The following is a 20,654-nucleotide window of genomic DNA, read 5'->3' as shown; positions in this document are numbered from 1 at the left end:
CCATGAACTTGTTATGTTCCTAGGAACGCTCCCACTACGACATGGTTCATACAATCTTAGGTGTTGAAGTTGATTTTATTATCGCAAAAGTTTCTAATGGTATGACTCTTTGGTAATATGGAAAATTCGATATCTCTCTTTGTCCTGAGAGTTATCACGTTGTTAGGCTTTTAGTTCCTCTCTTGATCTTCAAACAAGAGTTCTATCTTTGAATATTAAAGAACTTATAATCTTACATCATTTGGGACAACCTTAAAACATGCCTGATCAGTACTCAACTCTAATTACTTGGATACCTTTCCAACATGCATTGGAACAACATTACACCTTGAGATGTGCTAGACTAGGGTCGCTCTAGTCCACAACTCGTGTTTTGTAGAAGGTACTGATGATGGTAGTTTCTTTAAGGTGTATCCCGTTATATCTAACGCTTATCCTATCAATGATAAGATTTTCATGAGTACAACTCATCACTTAATCAAACTTGTCTTAGAAAGACTTTGATTCTTTCTTACATAACTATCACATTCTTCTGAAGAACGCTTGGATTCGTCAATGGAGGTTAGGCTCCCACTACTGATTATAACCCATTGCTTGTCTCCTTATGGTGTAAATCATTGAGACTTGCTAGTCTTTCTATGTTGCACTTCCGTAAGCGATCTGAATCGAATGATTCTCACTTATAGTGCATCAAACAGACATTCTCGACTTTCAAGCTATTTAACAAACAAATCGTTAAAATCTTGATGGTCTGGATCAGTCTGAACAATAGCTAAGTATTTTCTTGGCCTTAAGACTAAGAGCCATAAATACTTTATCATTCATTGTTTAAGAAGTTGATGTGTTGTTTCATACTCAATCTTGTTACATTTGTATCGTTTCAATACTATGATGCCTTAAACATCAACCATAAAATAATAATTGAGCAAAAATAGCTCCCACTGCAACAAAAACCTAACTGGCTCAAGATCTCTTACTTAGAAGTTGCATTTCCATATAAGTCATTGTCCTTCTTTAAAAGAGGTCAATCCAACTTACAAAACATCTTCACTCGCTTCAGACAAACTTTGATGACAATTCAGGCTCTCCCATTTCCATATCTAGTCTTTTGTTCAAATGAACTAGGACTTAGGAAAAATGCAGCCTTCATGAATTCGTCATCTATCATGTTACTTTCCTCTAACAGTAATATAACGACTAATATTCTGAAGGTTTTCTACTTTTCAGTTAAACCTTCTTGTAGTCATTTCTTATTAATTTAGGCGATGACTTGAGTCAGAAAACTATTTGAGTGATCAAAAGATTCCTCAAAACATTCTGTCCCTCTAGGATATTCCAATCGAATCATCTTGACAAATTCTATTGACACCCATCTTTCATCGTCACTAACCAAGACTTGTCGTGCTACTTAAAAGAAAATAGTTTGACCTTATTCCTCAAAGAACTTGTCAAGTACATGCAAGATGCATTCTCGAACAATCTTCGTGGAATTATGTCGAGGAAATGGAGGACATGAATCAGTGAGTATAAACTCCAAGTTTTAGCGATGAGAATCTTATCCATTTACGTTTCCAGTCTACATAATTTTGGTATTCGAGTTTATTTCTTTAAGGATCGCAGACAAGATACTGAATGACATAATGAAGATTTGGCAAATAAACTTATTATCACATACTTATGCTCAATACATAATCACAAATAACCACAAAACAATTATGTATCTTGCAACTGTAAAATTAAAATTTTGTATCCTCCAGAGGAGGTCAATACGCATTAAAATCTTATATTTTTACTGGTCACAATCATCGACGAATAGTCCAGAGACCACCAGTGTGGCATGACCGCCTAATGTTGCCTAAGCAAGACCACCGAATTTAGCATTACAGAGTCTCATTTCTACAACACACTTCCATAACAATGCTCATGTGCTGCCAACAAGATCAAGCTATCTCATAAATCCTATGTGAACTTCTGAATCTCGCAGTTTCTTAGGATTATTGTCCCCACAGAGCAGGTGGCGATAATATTGGAAACCACATTCACATTCTAGTTCATACTATTTATTTTTTAGAAGTCCGCCCTCATGAACTCGCTATTTCTTAGGATTATTGTCCCCACAGAGCAGGTGGCGATAATATTAGAAAAAAAGCTTCATAAATTGCAGACCAATTGATGGAGACCATATACAACGCACTTGTTGTAATTATCGCTTAGATATTTTGTATGGTTTTTGCATAATTATCACATAAGCAGATAAGGCAGATAATCCACTTATAAAGGTAAACACCAAATAAATAGATACATCCATTTAATGCAAGACATTTAAACACATTGGATAATTAATAATAATTATTTAATCTAGTCAAGGGAGAATCAACTAAATAATTAAGTTTTATCTTGGATAATGATTATCCAACTTCTTTTAGGATTTATCAAGATAGTGTTAACTATCTAAATCCATTTAGGATCATTCTAGATTTTATTTTGATAAAATCAAATCCTTTAATTCAAGATAACGTTGATCTAGGATTATCATTATTTAAATCGTTCTAGGATATTACTAGATAGAAACGATTCCATCATAATCCATACGATAAATAAAATCCAATCAACTAAGATTTATACAAATCTTAATTCTATTTAGAATAGACATCTAGAATATATCATATATTACTTAGGATTTCTTAGATAAATAAGTTTATCTAAATCCAATTAAATAAGGATTTTTTATATATTATCTTTATCCTAATCTATCTAGGATATAAATCCAAAAGATAAGGATAACTTGGATTAATGTTTATTTTAATCCATCTAAGATTTGTCTTAATAGAATTAAATCTATTCAAATCAATAGGATAAAATAAATTAATATAAATATTTATCATAATCATCTAGGATTTATCTTGGAATAAATCCATATAAATCCATAGAATTAGATAATATTATATTATAATTATTCAAATCTATCTAAGATTTACCTAGGAATAAATCCATATAAACCTATAAGATAAGAATAAAATATTATATTATCACTATCCAAATCCATCTAGAATTTATCTATGAATAAATTCATGTAAATTCATAGGATAAGAATAAAACAATATTATCATTATCTAAATCCAACTAGGATTTGTCTAGGAATAAATCCATATAAATCCATAGGATATAGATAAAATATTAGATTATTATTTTCCAAATATAACTAGGATTCATCTAGAAATAAAATCCATATAAATCCATTAAATAAGGAAATAATCTAATTAATTCATGATTTAATTCATAATCAAATCTCATATAATATATAAAATCCACAAGATATATTCAAAACTTATTTCCATGTTTATCTTAAATTATTTCCAAAATTGAATCCAAGGATTTGGAAAGCCTAATCAAATTTGGAAAGCGAGGTCATGGAACGAGACGATGCGACGTCGCGCGGGTGAACCCGCGCGAGCGTCGCGCATAGGGAAATTACCTTAATTCAGCGTCGCGCACTCCCACCGAGCCCGCAGCCGCTGCTGCTCGTCTCCGTCGCTATCGCTGCGTCGTCGTCACTGCTGTGACGTCGCTTACGCAACCGCTGCTGCCTCAACACGAAAACTGCTGCTGCGTCATCACCGTTGCTGCCAGCGTCCCGTCGAGACAGCCCATCCCGCAAGCTTGGGCAGCCTGAACTCCGATCGCCGCCGCTGCCACAAACGGACTGTCGCTGCTGTTGTGTCGCGGTCCGATCAGCGCTGCAACTTCTGCTCGCTGATCGCCTATCGAGTCCGGGAGCTTCCCTTGAAGGGCTCCCACTCGAACCGTCACTGCTGCTTACGTAGCCGTTAGAGGCTCCCACTGGCCTGCTGCGATTTTTCCGCAGCCGTGGGTGTGCAAATTGACGATTTGATTATCACATTTTAAACAACGTACAAGAATCATACAAGAATTGATTCAAACATCCAGTACATACATATAACCAATTAATCAAAACATGCAAGTAATGATTACTCTATTGATTAAAAATCACGTACATACACAAGAGATATACGCGCAGCGCCGAGGCTTGAATTTACAGCCTCGAGCAGCCCCGACGCAAGCGCCGGCTGCTCGTGCCAGCCGAGTACTCCCTCGCCATTGGTTCTCATTCTTCGTCGTTCGTTCAAACAAAATTAAACAACCACACGACAAAGAAAAACATGCATTCAAGCAATTCACATAACATGAAATTAATCCACATAATCAGAGCAAAAAATTGGCTCTGATACCAATTGTTGGGGTTTTGGAGCCCCTTGCACAGCGGAAGACTTGTACAAAACAAATAAATCAGACGTAGGATCTATTTGACCAATTATGAGATTAATATATTCACATGTTAACATAGAATTGCATGCTAGAAAGCAAATAATTCATGCTCATAGAATGTAAATCCTAAACATGAATACTACGGTTTAGAGTTACCGATTTGATTCTCCAAAGAATCGTTGATTGCTCGCGCTTTCTCCACGATGATCTTCAATACTAGACGACGGATCTTCTGGCTGGTGTCCCGAACTGTATCTCAACATCAGGGTGGGCTGATCTTATCGAAACATTAGGACTCGAATATAGAAGGAACTTTCTCACGGAGGAAAGCTGAAAATTTCGATCTCCTCTACTAATTAGAGAGGGACGAAAATTTCATTATGAAATCAATTAATTTTCTGTCTCCTTTATTCTCCTATTTATAATAATTCATATTGGGCGCAGTCAGGGATCTATGGATGGTTTTGGATATGGGCTCCCCAAATTAGCTTTTTACTAATTAAATTGAACCCACAATTTAATACAAGCTTATATTGGAATATTACGAGCAGCCACTACAGACGTAATATTGACCTCCCCATCCAAATCCAAAATTATAAGTAATCCGGGTTTCCGTTTTGTTTATTATTTATTTCTCGCGCTTAAGATATAAATGTCCATTAATTAATTAAAGTCTGCTATGGACTTAATTAATTAACATCTTATTAATTCAAAGAGTGGACTTAGCAAGAAACACTTATTTATTATTCATGGAATAATTAAATTCCAACTGGCCAGTTTCCGAATAATAAAACCTTGTTCAAGCTCCTCTTGAGGACATTATCAAACGAGACTCACCTCGTGCACGATCCAACATAATAGCAATCCTAGCACCGCTAGATAATGATCACCACTACCCAATATACCTGGATTGTTGAGTGACGAAAAACCCGCACCTTTGGTAAGTCAAAGTAGTAGATACTCAATGTCGTATGCTCAATGCTAACGTATGTAGATTAAGAAATTAATTATCAAGACCTCGTCTTTCAGTAGATAGCATAAAAACTCGTCTTGCTGTTAGATCCATTCAGTGCTATACCACACCAACGTCATCTTATTTCAATAAGGCTTAGAAATAATCGGACTGACATTGCAACCTTTCACGATAGGTAGCCAAAGCCTATCTAGGTTGTGAAATTCTCCTTTTCTTTTGCAAAGCATTGCTTAGAACAGACTGTAGTACCTTAAAGTGAGCGCAGCCCACGACCAGTCTACTAAGCAAAAGACATAGGTTTTGTTTACTTCTTATGCATTTAAATGTTTAAAAAACATCTTATAAACGCACAAGCAAACTGTAATGCCCTAAAATCCACCTTAGACGGAAAAGTTAATTTTTGGTGCAGTAAATTACCGAAATTAGGGTTTTCGGCGAATAATTCGAAATAAATAACAAAATAAATTTTGATAATTCAATAAATCATGAAATACTGAAATATAAGTCTTAAATAAGTGTTAGAAAGGATATGTGAGCAAAGAATTGAGTTTTAATGAGTTTTAGTACGTTTTTGAGAAAAGTCGTCGATTAGGGTTTTTCGACGAATTTGCCGAGAAATATTAGGAATTTCCATTGGAAAATAATTTATATGGAATCTAGAGATCAAAATAAGTGTAATGTGAGTAAGATTGAGCAAGAAATTAGAATTAAATCGGTGCTCGTATAGGAAACGCGATAGAAGGGCATAATGGTCTTTCTAAATGAATTAAACTAACATAATGTCCTATATAAAAAGTGACGTTTTTTTTTAAGTATATTAGGCATGAGATGAATTCATTTTTTTTAAGTGTGAAGCATAAAGAGAATTCTAGAGAACTTATATAACAAGTGGCTTAATAAAAAGGTGCCAAATGGCAAAACTATTGCCATACATTACAATAATTGATGAAGACTAAATTAAATACCAAAAACTATCTTCTTCTTCCTATTTTTTCTAAGAAAAACCGTCCACCATGGGAGAGGAAAAGTCGTGAGGTTCTCAAATAAGTCTCACCCCGATTTTCTGTCGAACCGTCGATTTAATCGTGTAAACGTTATGAAATCAACTACACCCAAATGTAGCAAATGAAAGGAAAAAGATCGGCGAAAGAAGAAATGTCGAATGGAAAGGTTTGGAAATATCGTCATCCAGGTAGCATGCTCAACACTTAAATGGCCTAATTCTCTTACGTGTTTCTCCGTGATTATTACGTGACTTATTGTCTAAATAATTTATGATTAATTATGTGATAAAATATTCATGAAGTAAAATATAAAAATATGATGGATTGTTGATTGATTTGATAATGAAATATGTGAAAAGAGTATACGTTGAGGAGATGGAAATAAATGTGATTAAATGTGATGATGTCTGATCTATCTATCTGTGATGAGGTCTGATTTGTCTGTCTGTGTTGATGTATTATTATCTTAGTAGATTGTGAGTAATTGTGTGATAAAAGATTTATGAAGTAAAACATGAGAATATGATGAATTATTGAATGATTTGGTAATGAGATGTGAAAAGGGAAGAATATGGTTGTGACTGTAGATAATGTGGAAATGAAGAATATGGTTGTGACTGTAGATAATGTGGAAATGAGCATTAAGGAGGATATGATAAATGATATATGATGATGAGATGTATACAAATATGATTAAATGTGATGATGCCTGATCTATCTATCTATTTATCTGTGATGAGGTATGATCTGTCTATGTTGTTGGAAATTTGGAATGGTTTTGAGAATGTCGGAATTTAATCAATAAATTCGATATGATATGGTGTGAAAATAAATTGTTGATGTGTTATATTAGAAATAGTTGAGAATATGTATTGAGATGAAGATGAGTAGATTTGATTGTGTTTACGCCCCGTGCTTGAGTGTATTCTGTGGGTACAATTGGCATGCCATAGGACAACAGCGCTGCATTATCTGTGATCACTCGTCTTCCGGATAACCGAAGCGAGGATCGTCTGTTATCTGATGGGCCCCTATCTTGTTTGTCTGATCTGTACCCTATGGGTGGTCTGTTCCCGGGATTATCTGTCTGCATCCGAAATGGATGGTCTGATTATCTGTCTGCACCCTAATTGGGTGGTCTGTGCGGAGTCCTCTCGAGGACAAAATCCGCATCTGTATCTGATTCTGATTCTGATCTGGTCCGCGTACCCTAGTCTGTCACTAAGTACATTAAGGGGTCATGTGTGAAATTATGTGATAATGTCGATCAAAATATTCGTAATGATATATGTGACAATAAGTGTGTGACAACATATGATTTATAATATGAGATTATGTGAAACATCTGTTATAATTTGATACGATAATATCTTATACGAGAAAATGGATTCTGTTACATGGTTCTGTTGACTTTTGTTATAAATATTGAAAATTTGAGACTTGCAGATGTAGTTTATGACATATGTGAGGTTTTGTATTATTATACCCCTCTGATGACATAGTTTGGAAATTTGAAGTCGTGGACGAAGATTTGACTACTGGTACGGGTATGTTGATACGTGTGATGACATCTGTGATTTGTCTATGTTAATGTGTGGATATCATTTGGAATATTAGATGCTTCATATAAATGCTGATGACTGTTGATAAATTCTGGGTTTGATATTGCCTATTGTTGGATTCTGGGTATGTGTTGGTTATAGAGGAGATGCTGTCCAATGTATGTTAGAAATTAATAAGCAAATAATAATATGATATATGCAGTAATGATTGGTAAATATAATAATAAGAATTTAAGTTGTATGATTATTGATTGTTAGAGAATTGTGGCTGAAGTGTTGAGTGTGCTACAGGTTAATTGGATCGGGGATTCCTTTGGATATTTCTTTCGTTTCTTCGCCAGCTCTGCATCCTCGGTGGGTCACTGATCACTGCTTGCGGCGTTTGTGTCCATTTCTGTTAGATGTGGCATGTATAGTATTTGAATATTTGTAATAGCTTCCGCTGTGTTTGTAAATAGTGTTGGAACTTTTGCTGATAGGTTAATGAATTAAGTTTGGTTTTTAATTGACCATAATTTATGGTACCGTAATTGTGACATTTCCTATTCGACCGTTCGCCGATCGGGTAGGGGGTGTTACACAAACACAATGTAATAATATATTGATTCTATTCGTGCAAACTGCTCGAATGATACTGAATCGGGTCAAATGTGGATTGTAGAGTTTTTCCATACACAAGCAAGATTCTATTCGTGCGAACTCGCTCGAAACATGCTTTTCAGTATACTAAACCTAACATGTTTTAGTAGACCGGTTGTGGGCGATGTCCACTTTAAGGTAACACGGTCAGTTCTGAACAAAGAAAAATGAGAATTTCACAACCTAGATGGAATTAGACTGCCCATCGTGAAATGTTGCAATGTCAGTCCGCATATTTCTAAGCCTTACTGAAATAAGATGACATTGGTGTGGTAAAGCATTGAACGAATCTAACAGTGAGACGAGTCTTTATGCTATCTACTGAAAGACGAGGTCTTGATAAATGTTTATTTCTTAATCAATGTATGTTAGCATTGAGCATACGGTATTGATTATGCACTGCTTTGACTTATCAAATGGTGCGGGTTTTTCGCAACCCAATAATCCTGATATATTGGGTAGTGGTGATTAATATCTAGCGGTGCTAGGATTGCTATTATGTTGAATCGTGCGCGAGGTAAGTCTCGTTTGATAATGTCCTCAAGAGGAGCGCGAAACAATGTTTTATTATTCGGAACCTAGCTAGTTGGAGTTTGATTACTCTATGAATAATACATAAGTCTTTCATACTAAGTCCACTCTTGGAATTAACAAGAAGTTAATTAATTAAGTCCATAGCAGACATTAATTAATTAATGGACATTTATATCTTAAGCGCGGGAAATGAAAGTTAAAACGGAAACCCGAATTACTTGTAATTTCAGATTTGGATGGGGAGAGTTCAATATTACTTCTGTAGTGGCTGCTCGTAATATTCCAATTAAAGCTTGTATTAAATTGTTGGTTCAATTAATTAGTAAAAAGCAAATTGGAGGAGCCCATATCCAAAACCTTCCATAGATCCTTGTCTGGGCCCAAAAGGAACTTAATATAAATAAGAGAATAAATGAGACAGAAAACACACTTTAATTTTTGCACAAAATTTCGTCCCCCTCACCTACTGGAAGAGGGCGAATTTTTCTCCTCGGCTCTCCTCCGTGAGATCGATTTTTCTGTCCTATTTATTCAAGTCCTAGTATCCCGATGAGATCAGCCCACACTGATATCGGAATACAGTTCGGGAACCAGTCTGAAGATCCGTGGTCTAGTACTCAACGCCTCACGTGGAGAAGTCGCTAGCCATCGTCGATTCTTGGGAGAATCAACAAGGTATTATTCCTACTCCGTAGAAAAGCATGTTTTAGGTTTCAATTATACTTAAAGCATGTTTAATTCAAGTTATGAGCATGATACATGTGATAATTACGCGAATAGAATTTGTCTAAATAATCTGCTAAATCAATCTGATTAATATGTTTTATGCACGCTTCCGCTGCCAACCCCTCCATTGACCTCTCCACGCTGTCGGACAATTCTTCCACTCCCAGTGCATACAATCAATGCTCCCTAACATTCCAGGAAAGTTGTGCACCCTATCGTGCATCATCATCAGGAACTGACAATCTTCGGCATTGTGCAAATATGTGGCGCCGAAGGCGTCAATCACACCCTCACAAAATTTTGCCAGACACTCCTGGCCAGTTGTATCCCTGACGTGAAGATACTCGTCGAACATGTTCGTCGTGGTGCCATAGGCCAACTGACGAAGAACAATCGTGCACTTCGTAAGCGAGGATAGACCGATTCTATTGGCCGCATCTTGCCGCTGCTGGAAGTACTCGTCGCGGGCCTCCATCGCGTGAACAATGCGCAGAAACAGTTCTCGCCTCATCCTAAACCGTCAGCGAAAAACTGTCGGTCCCCACCGGGGCTCATCGGCGAAGTAGTCCTTGAACAGACGTTGATGAGCTAGGCCATGCTCTCGATGGGCGGATGGGCCTCGGGACCTGTTCTTGCTCTTCGACCTAATCTTGCTTTTGTATTGCACGAATACCTGCGAGAATCTGGTTCCCGAAAGCAAACATTGCACATTCCATAGCCCGATTTATATCTTCTTCGGGAAACATTTTGGAAAAATGAGTGAAAGAGAGATGTTTGATTGGAGAGATGTTGTGTGAGGGTTGAGAGATGTGTGAGAGTTGTGTGAGAAATGAGTGAAAATAAGGTATATTTATAGATAGAAATTTTAAAAAAAATTAAAACGCAAAATCGGGCTCGGGCAGATCCGATATTGCATTGCAATGGGCGCCCGATGGATCGGGCGCCCGACTGGGATGACCGATCTTTCAGTCGGCTCACTTGGGCGCCTGCAATGGAAGCCCGAGGACGCCCGAGCCCGATCTCGGGCGATCGGCCCCCGATCAGGCGTCCATTGTGGATGCTCTAACTTATAGTCAAGAAAAGATAAAAGTGATTTGAGATTGACATATTATCTACAAAAATAATATGACTTCCTTCTAACTTAGAGGAACATGTACACCTCAAACTTACTAGCCATCTGAGTAAAGATTTAAGATTGACATATTATATTTAAAAACAAAATTACTTCCTCTTAACTTATAGGAACACCTCAAACTCATTATGCACCTTAGAACTTGGCCGAGTTTTGAGAATCGAATAATTTCTAAAGCTGCTAAGTGATGCATAAAAGACGAGAGACTACATACCAGTTTTGAAAGAGAGAATGCATTGCGATGTGTATTTTTTTTCCTTCCAAAGTCCATGCGTATATAGGCCTAGAAAGGAGAACTTGGAAACTACTACCATTTTATGGAGTACTCCTACTACAATATATTTAGAATCCTTTTTCTCTTTGTTAATCTGGTATAGTCATATAGTGTACTCATATACCATGACCTAACACCAAAACTTCAGAAAAATAAACGACGCATATATGGCATGGACCAAACATTGGGTACTTTAATTGTAGTATGAGTTTTTTAGGGAGCTTAAACATGAATTTAAACTTTTAAATTTTGAAACATAAGAAAATATTCCAATTTTTTTCCGCAATACGCAAAAAAAGATTGATATAAAGAACACCAAGCAATCGGGACAAAGCCACATCCATTAAAAGATATGGTTTGCATTTATTAGAAATGTTATTTTCGAAGCTGCAGGCGCACCCGTGAAAAAGTGATATATATAATATAAATTGGCATTCAATACATATGGACCAATGTAATTTATTTAAAATGACTTATATGGTACGTAGTGCACTAAATAATGGAGTATTTTAGTTACAACTAATATTGGATGTAATTTGCAAACAGCATTTGGATGCTATCGAAGAATATTCTAATCTGTTGATGTTTTTGGAAGTTTATAGGGCACGTGATGTTTGTCAAAGGTGATAAATCTACCTTCAAGTTTTGGACTTAAAATACAAAAATGAAAAATAGGAATGCTGTAATTACCAAAAAATAATTGTAACTAAAACGTATGATATTTTATAGTACTGGTGAAAAAGGTTGTGTAAAAATATGGTGATTGATCATATAGATTAATGGAAATTAATCATTAAAGTACAACCAATAAATAATCAAAATGGGTGTGCGGTTTCTACGACCGAAAATGAATTAAAACTTTAAGATGTACTATTATAGTAGTAGTAGGCGGATCCACGATCCACACTCCGAAAATGGCGGGGCGGAATTTAATATTAAAATATTAAATATTTAATTTAATAATATTTTTATTAATAAAATAAATAATATTGTACTAATATTTAAGTAGCACTAGTTTTATTAATAAAATATAAATATACATTAGCTTGCAAATATGTATTGTTCATTTAAAAATATAAAATTATTATAAACATTATATACATTCAAAATCATTGTAGATATTATATAGTACAAAAGTGATATAAATAGAGCAGTAAATATTTAGATTTCGAAAATATTTAAAATATTTATTTTGTTACATATAGAATAATTAAGATGGTTAAAAATTAAAATGTTTATTTTTTTATTTCAAAAAATATGTTCTTGTTGATGGTTAAACCCTAGACCTACTAGTTAAAAATCCAACCACCAAACTATTGGACTACTACATTTTATATGACATTTATTGAAAATAAATACATTTCTACATTCCATGGAGGGGGTGGATATGCTATTTTCGGCTCGATTTAAGGGAAAGTTTAGGCTTTCCGAACCCCAAATCCACCGGTGGTAGTACTAGTAGGACGTATAGAATAATCAACGTGGTAGCCATGCCATGCATAGAAATCATTATTTACCTGCTACGTAATTGTAAATAAGTCAAGCTATAGCTAAAATTAGTCCATTGCAATCAGTGGCGGATCCAGGATCCGGAATCGGAGGGGGCGGAATATATAGTATTAACTTGATTTAGTGTGGACATGGCTATTCTTTTCGTTGTTCGGGGCAACGCCAGAGGCAAACGGGGGGGCGGACATGGTAATTTTACGTCCCGATAAGGGGAAAATAGTCGCACGGAGGGGGCGACCGCCCCCTCCTGCCCCTAGATCCGCCACTGATTGCAATGCTGCATATATAGTTACAATATGTTTTTGTTAAAAACAAAGGTGTTATATCATATGTATTGTAACGGTATAAGTCAAGTTTAATTTACAAATACTAAATTTAGTGGCCAGATAATTAAATGTATTTAAACAAAATTTATTCTCAATGCATTACATACTGAAAAGTTTTTTTTTTGTTTTCTCTTTTTTTCATTTTAATTTTATTTTACTGTATTTCTAAGACAGAATTAGTATGGACGACTATACTAAAATACTAGTATTGGGACCTACATTCATTTATCCGCCGCAATAGTAAGTGTTACATTGATGGTTACACAGTTAGGAGTAATTTGACAAAATGGGATCTCTTAAATTGTTTTCTTCTACATTAAATAATAAAAGCATTATTAACATATGCTTGAATCAAAATTTCAGGATTGGTTAGGATTGAATCAAAATTTCAGGGATTACAACACTTTACTAACCTTTGACAATTCATATTGCTTGATTATTACTCTTTCTAATTCTTTAATTCCATCCCTCACAAAAGTCTAAGAAAACCATCGGTTGATTAAAATTGCGAAATAGCATTGGAAACCAAATTCAGTTCTAATTCAATCCGCAGTCTTGATCTTTTAACAATAGTAGTAGTAGTAGTATTTAATAATATGGAGTATTAGAAACCACGAGTTTATAAGTTAAATCTCTGGATTCGTAGTCAATATCAGTTGAAACAAATTAACTGGTGGAAGCTTCTTTAACTATGATTTCATATCATAATTATCGATGATTACAGAGTGAGGAAGCGTAGGGGTCCGAGGAGAGGAATTTGTAGCATGTAGAGTCTATTGGAATGGTTCATTTAAGCCTGCAAAAAAGAAAAAAGAAAAGAAAAGAAAAGAAAAGAAAAGAAAAGAAAACTGCCGCCGTTAAAACAATTTTTCTATCCTCACTCATCAGTGTACACACTGGGACCAACACTGGCACCAAAAAAATAAGTGTAAAACTAAAGTGAAAATAGACAACTTGTTATAAGCTCGGCAGCTCTCTCTTTCAATCTGTAAGTTTTTTTTAACGTATTCATGATGATCTGTACCATATGTAAATTGCATATGGAGATAGAGTGTCCATTCAAATTTTGATGAGTGTTTCAATCAGATTAAATTGAGTAAAAAGAAGGGGTGAGATTTAGTAAGAGGAAGATGGCGTCGCCGCATGGTGCTGAGGAGAAGGCGGCGGCGAGGTCCCTGAGCCGTGGATCCACCAGCAGGCGGATCAGCTTTGCCTCGGTGAGCACGAGGAGCTGGGCTTCGGCTAGTGTGAGGGAGGTTTTCACTGCACCAGGGCAGGATGTTTTCCATAGAAGTGGGAGAGAGTATGATGATCAAGATGAACTTATGTGGGCAGCCATTGAGAGGCTGCCGACGTATGATCGGACGAGGAAGGGGATTTTGAAGCAAGTTATGGAAGATGGAAAGATTGTGAGAGAAGAGGTTGATTTTGCCAATATGGGAATTCAAGAAAAGAAGCACCTCATGGACAGTATACTTAAAACGGTTGATGATGATAATGAGAGATTTCTAATGAGGGTGAGAGAGAGGACTGATCGGTGAGGCAACACTTCTTTCTCTCTCTCTCTCATCTTTCACTCAGATATGAAACTTTGATTCTTGTTTCTGTAGGGTTGGAATTGAGGTTCCAAAAGTAGAAGTTCGTTATGAGCATTTGTCTGTTGATGGAGACGCGTATGTCGGATCAAGGGCGCTTCCAACTCTGTGGAACGCTGCACTCAATACGGTGGAGGTAATTGGATTTCATTTTTACTGTTTTCTAGTATCTGCCTTTATATATAGACAGATATAGTGCATAATTTGATTTGAATTTTGAAGTTTTTTAATCTAAGAGCTTCAGCTTCTGCTGCTAGAAGAAAATGCTCTTTGCTGCTGCACTATAGTGCAGATAAATCTGTTTCTTATTCTCAGAGATTTTGTTATCCGCAGGGAATTTTAGAAAAAATCAAGATTTTTCCTTCAAAGAAAAAGTCTATCAAAATACTGCATGATGTTAGCGGAATTGTGAAACCTTCAAGGTTGGTTTACTAAAACTCATAGATGTCAGAAAGAGACATTAATTGATTAAATCAAGATGCTGTACATGTTTCTTGTTGCATTGTATTAGAATGACACTACTTCTCGGACCTCCGGGCGCTGGGAAGACCATATTGCTCAAGGCTCTTGCAGGGAAGCTAGAGAAAGATCTCAGGGTATGCGATCGCTCCTCTAGTTATTGCATTGCCATTTTCTTCGTCTCCAAAGTCACCGATCTCTTTGCCTTTCAATGATAGGTGAGTGGAAGAATCACTTACTGTGGTCACGAGCTGTCAGAGTTCGTTCCTCAGAGGACTTGCTCATATATCAGCCAGCATGATCTTCACCACGGGGAGATGACTGTCAGGGAGACATTGGACTTCTCTGGGCGTTGCTTGGGAGTTGGCACCAGATACGACCTCCTTGTAGAGTTGTCCAGGCGAGAAAAGCATGCGGGAATCAAGCCCGACCCTGAGATAGATGCGTTCATGAAAGCCACTGCAGTTGCTGGCCAAGAATCCAGTCTAGTAACAGACTATGTTATCAAGGTTTGCTTCTTGTTATGTTTTAACTAGGCCAAAAAAGCATTAAGTTTAAGGAATATTTTCATGATTGCAGATATTTTCATGATTGCAGATTCTTGGATTAGATATATGTGCTGATATATTGGTGGGAGATGAGATGAGAAGGGGGATATCCGGTGGGCAGAAGAAGCGGCTCACAACTGGTAAAACATCAGTTTTCACCTAGGTCTGAGCTGTAGATTTCCATCTGCAACTGCGTTGAGTAGTGTTGTTTTGGTTGATGTAGGTGAATTTTTGGTCGGACCAGCTAAAGTTTTCTACATGGACGAGATCTCAACGGGTCTTGACAGCTCAACGACGTTTCAAATTATCAAGTACATGAGACAGATGGTTCATGTCATGGATGTGACGATGATAATATCACTCCTCCAGCCTGCACCAGAGACATTTGATCTCTTTGATGACATTATTCTTCTTTCAGAAGGGCAGGTTATCTATCAAGGCCCTCGTGAGAATATCCTCGAGTTCTTTGAGAGCGTTGGATTCAAGTGCCCGGACAGAAAGGGGGTGGCTGACTTTCTACAGGAAGTCACTTCAGCAAAAGATCAAGAGCAATACTGGTGCAAGAAAGACGAACCTTACCAATATGTGTCTGTGGGTGAATTTGTGGAACGCTTCAGCACTTTCCACATAGGGCAGAAGATTTTTGACGAGCTTGCAGTCCCTTATGATAAAACTAAGGCCCATCCTGCTGCATTGGTCACTGAGAAATACGGCATATCCAATATGGAACTCTTCAAGGCCAGCTTGTCAAGAGAGTGGCTTCTCATAAAACGGAATGTTTTCTTGTATGCGTTTAAGACGTTTCAGATAACCGTGATGTCAATAATTACCTTCACAGTATTCTTTAGAACGGAGATGAAGTCTGGCCAGCTAGCTGATGGTGGAAAGTTTTATGGAGCACTGTTTTTCAGTCTCATCAATGTCATGTTTAATGGCACAGCTGAGCTTGCTCTTACAGTTCTACGACTTCCTGTGTTCTTCAAACAAAGGGATGCTCTGTTCTACCCTGCTTGGGCTTTTTCTTTGCCAATATGGCTTCTTAGAATACCCCTTTCTGTTATGGAATCATTGATATGGATTATTCTCACCTATTACACTATTGGATTTGCTCCTGGAGCTGATAGGTGTGTTTTCCTTGTGACTCTCTCTCTCTCTCTCTCTCACACACACACAATAAGGAATTAAGTTTTTACATGATACATTTCAGGTTCTTCCGCCAGTTTCTGGCATTTCTCGCTCTGCATCAGATGGCCTTATCGCTGTTCAGATTCATCGCTGCACTTGGAAGAACACAGGTTGTGGCAAACACTTTGGGCACCTTCACTTTGCTACTGGTATTTGTTCTTGGTGGTTTCATCATTGCAAAAGGTTAGAGTTTATGTTTAAGTTTTTCTATTTGTTAAAATTATCCAAACTATATTCTCCAAATGTCTTTGCATCATATATGCTATTATAGATTTGACATTTTAATTTGTATCCTACTTCTCAGACGACATTGAGCCGTGGATGATCTGGGGCTATTACGTTTCTCCTATGATGTACGGTCAGAATGCTGTAGCAATCAACGAGTTCCTGGATAAAAGATGGAGCACTGTAAGTTCTCTGTATTATTTGAATTCTACAACTTGAATTCCACTTGTATTGATATCTTGCTATCTTGTTTCGTCTCAGCCAAATACGGATCCGAGGTTTAATGAACCAACAGTTGGCAAAGTTCTTCTTAAGATGAGGGGCATGTTTGTTGAGGATTACATGTTCTGGGTTTGTGTCATCGCTCTTTTCGCCTTCTCTATTCTCTTCAACATCTGTTTCATTGTGGCGCTGACATACCTTAACCGTAAGCATGTCTTCTGTTGTGTTTTTTTTACTCAACAATATCTTGGCATGTTGTGATGAATCGGCTCAAAACTGTTTGCAGCCTTTGGAGATTCGAAATCTCTTATCCCAGATGTGAATGCCAATAAGAAGAAGAAGGGTCTTGCCTCTGATGGAAGCTCAACTTCTGCAGCTCCCGTTGTTGAAGGTCTGATTTCCCAACAAAACTCCCTAGTTTGGAGTTTTCTCCCTTTTAATTATGAGAAACATTACTGCAGGGAAAGAGATGACTGCAAGAAATCTATCTGAAGGTAATAGCTCTGTTGTGGATGGATCCAGAAAAGGAATGGTGCTCCCTTTCACCCCGTTGTCACTAGCATTCGATCACGTGAACTACTACGTTGATATGCCTGCTGTAAGCCCCTTTCTTTTGATATGATCCAAAAATTCAAGATGTATCACTAGTTGATCAAGGCTCCTAATTACAACTATTGTGTGTTTATCTAGGGAATGAAGAAGGTCGGGATTGAAGAAACGCGTCTGCAACTGCTGAGAGACGTTAGTGGGGCTTTCAGGCCAGGCTTGCTCACTGCATTAGTTGGTGTCAGTGGGGCGGGCAAGACCACGTTGATGGATGTGTTGGCTGGAAGGAAAACAGGTGGATACATTGAAGGAGCAATCAGTATCTCCGGCTTTCCAAAAAATCAATCAACTTTTGCACGTGTCAGCGGCTACTGTGAGCAGACCGACATCCATTCTCCACATGTTACAGTCTATGAATCTGTAGTGTACTCTGCCTGGCTCCGTCTCTCTCCAGACGTAGATGAGGAAACGCGCAAGGTTTGCAAAGTCAATCAATCCCTTTGTGTGGCTTTGAATGAGCCTTTCCTTGATTTGTTTTGTTTTGTGGTAGATGTTTGTTGAGGAAGTGATGGATTTGATAGAACTGAATTCTCTGAGGAATGCCTTGGTTGGCCTTCCTGGAGTGGACGGTCTGTCGACTGAGCAGAGAAAGAGACTGACGATAGCAGTGGAGCTGGTTGCCAATCCATCTATAATCTTCATGGATGAGCCTACATCGGGCCTCGATGCACGAGCTGCTGCTATTGTGATGCGGACTGTGCGGAACACGGTGGATACTGGACGGACTGTGGTCTGCACCATCCATCAGCCGAGCATAGACATCTTTGAAGCCTTTGATGAGGTAAAAACTAAGCAAAACACCATAAAAGTATTTTTCTTCTTTTCCCTTTCCGACTTTTTCTAGAGTTTCTCAACCTACCTGTGTCGTCGCGTAGCTGTTGTTGATGAAGAGAGGCGGGCAGGTGATTTATGGAGGGCCTCTTGGGCATCACTCTCGCTTGTTGGTGGAATACTTTCAAGTAAGTATTTCTGCTCCAAATGCGAGATTGCAAATCATCAACATCAAAAAACATACTTCGTATATATGAACTAAGCATGCTATTGTTTATTCTACTATAGTCTGTGCCTGGGGTGCCTGAGATCAAAGACGGCTATAATCCAGCTACTTGGATGTTGGATGTTAGCACTCCTGTCATGGAAGCTCAACTCAACGTTGACTTTGCTGATATCTACGCGAAATCTGAACTCTACCGGTAATACTATAAGAATGTTGGTTTCTTGCTCGTTTAATCCCTTTTTTGTAACGCAATCTTGTGTCTCCATCTTCACAGGAGGAATGAAGAGCTCATCAAAGAACTCAGCACTCCAGCCCCGGGATCACAAGACCTGCATTTCCCAACCAAATACGCGCAGTCTTTCTTTAGCCAGTGCAGAGCTTGCTTCTGGAAACAGCACCTGTCTTATTGGAGGAACCCTCAGTATAATGCCATCAGATTCTTCATGACAGCAATCATCGGTGTCATATTCGGTGTCATATTCTGGAACAAAGGGAATCAAATGTGAGTGTTGATAAGATAGATATGTTTGTCATGTCACGTGTGTTTTGATAGGAGTTTGGTGGATAGGTCGAAGCAGCAAGACCTGATGAACCTGCTGGGGGCCATGTACTCTGCAGTCATGTTTCTGGGTGGCACAAATACGTCTGCTGTCCAGTCTGTGGTGGCAGTGGAGAGGACGGTGTTCTACAGGGAGAAGGCTGCAGGGATGTACTCGGCATTGCCTTATGCATTTGCGCAGGTGGCAATCGAGACAATCTATGTGTGCATCCAGACGCTGGTGTACAGCCTGATCCTCTACTCGATGATTGGATTCCATTGGCGCGTGGACAAGTTCTTCTGGTTCTATTTCTTTGTGTTCATGTGCTTCATCTACTTCACCTCGTACGGGATGATGCTTGTTGCCCTCACCCCCAACTACATGATTGCTGCCATTGTTATGTCCTTCTTCCTCAGCTTCTGGAATCTCTTCTCCGGCTTCCTCATCCCAAGAACGGTGAGCATCATACATATATATATATATAGTATTACAACATAAAAACACATGAGTTTTTGCTGATATCTATCTTTCTATGTATCTATCTATCTTTTAGCAAATTCCCATATGGTGGAGATGGTATTACTGGGCATCTCCGGTGGCATGGACAATATACGGGCTGATCACGTCTCAGGTGGGGGACAAGAGCGATGGCATGGTGGTGCCCGGGGTTGATGAGCTGGTTCCATTGAAATTGTATCTAGAAGAATACCTAGGATTCAGGTATGACTTCCTAGGTGCAGTTGCTGCTGCACATGTTGCATGGGCGGTCATCTTCTGTCTCGTTTTCGCCTACGGCATTAAGTTCTTCAACTTCCAAAGAAGGTGAAGGGAATCACTGATTTGCTGCACACAAGCATCTACAAGTGTGAAAATACACATTTTCCACAGTTTGTTTGCCAGATTTCTCTTACACTTTTTTTATGTAAATTGCTACTGTTCTTTGTATTGTTTTTTTACCTCATTTTTATCATGGTTGCTGGGTTGTAGACTTGTAGTATTGCCCAATGCCCATATTCTTGAATTATTATTGGAATAGTATATCTTATACGAGCAAATTCGTGTATGGATATCGTTGCCTTATTACCAAAGGCATATAAATAAATAATGCTATCTTCATGGATCTTCATTAGGGTGGTGTAGTTAGTTAGATATGGCAACGATTAAGATCTCGGACAATCGATAGCTGTCATTTAATAAACAAAATAATTTATGTATGTAAGTAATTTATTAATGGCGGAGAAAACAAGAAATATAGCTGTCATTTAATAAACAAAATAATTTATGTATGTAAGTAATTTATTAATGACGGAGA

At 37.7% G+C, this 20,654-nt stretch overlaps 2 protein-coding genes and 1 long non-coding RNA gene across 3 annotated transcripts; 2 read left to right on the top strand and 1 right to left on the bottom strand.

Moving 5' to 3' along the window:
- Positions 1-6,218: 6,218 nt before the first annotated feature.
- Positions 6,219-8,331, top strand: LOC121796105. The gene is made up of 2 exons (XR_006049699.1): positions 6,219-6,452; positions 7,711-8,331. It is a non-coding gene; the product is annotated as an uncharacterized LOC121796105 (long non-coding RNA).
- A 1,491-nt stretch (positions 8,332-9,822) lies between these two features.
- Positions 9,823-10,236, bottom strand: LOC121797870. Its single transcript, XM_042196667.1, has one exon. The coding sequence runs from the start codon at positions 10,234-10,236 to the stop codon at positions 9,823-9,825; it is 414 nt and encodes a 137-aa protein (XP_042052601.1).
- Positions 10,237-13,965: 3,729 nt separating this feature from the next.
- Positions 13,966-20,468, top strand: LOC121742912 (pleiotropic drug resistance protein 2-like). The gene is made up of 19 exons (XM_042136044.1): positions 13,966-14,503; positions 14,577-14,697; positions 14,895-14,983; positions 15,073-15,157; positions 15,239-15,529; positions 15,618-15,708; positions 15,792-16,692; positions 16,776-16,936; positions 17,058-17,161; positions 17,240-17,405; positions 17,487-17,591; positions 17,662-17,798; positions 17,891-18,223; positions 18,297-18,587; positions 18,682-18,765; positions 18,866-18,999; positions 19,078-19,305; positions 19,372-19,798; positions 19,896-20,468. Exons 1-19 carry the CDS (start codon positions 14,097-14,099, stop codon positions 20,166-20,168), a joined length of 4,428 nt encoding a protein of 1,475 aa, XP_041991978.1. The 5' UTR covers positions 13,966-14,096; the 3' UTR covers positions 20,169-20,468.
- Positions 20,469-20,654: the final 186 nt, after the last annotated feature.

Source organism: Salvia splendens, chromosome 1 (assembly GCF_004379255.2).
Source record: "Salvia splendens isolate huo1 chromosome 1, SspV2, whole genome shotgun sequence".
In the NCBI taxonomy this organism is placed as follows: Eukaryota; Viridiplantae; Streptophyta; class Magnoliopsida; order Lamiales; family Lamiaceae; genus Salvia; species Salvia splendens.
The sequence above is the reverse complement of the archived record's forward strand: the minus strand, read 5'-3'. Positions and strand labels throughout refer to the sequence as shown.

Coding starts and splice junctions, on each gene's coding strand:
- LOC121797870 (XM_042196667.1), bottom strand. CDS start 10,236: ATGAGGCGAGAACTGTTTCTGCGCATTGTTCACGCGATGGAGGCCCGC.
- LOC121742912 (XM_042136044.1), top strand. CDS start 14,097: ATGGCGTCGCCGCATGGTGCTGAGGAGAAGGCGGCGGCGAGGTCCCTG. Junction 15,530..15,617: donor TAACAGACTATGTTATCAAG/GTTTGCTTCTTG, acceptor TCATGATTGCAG/ATTCTTGGATTAGATATATG. Junction 18,224..18,296: donor TAGATGAGGAAACGCGCAAG/GTTTGCAAAGTC, acceptor GTTTTGTGGTAG/ATGTTTGTTGAGGAAGTGAT.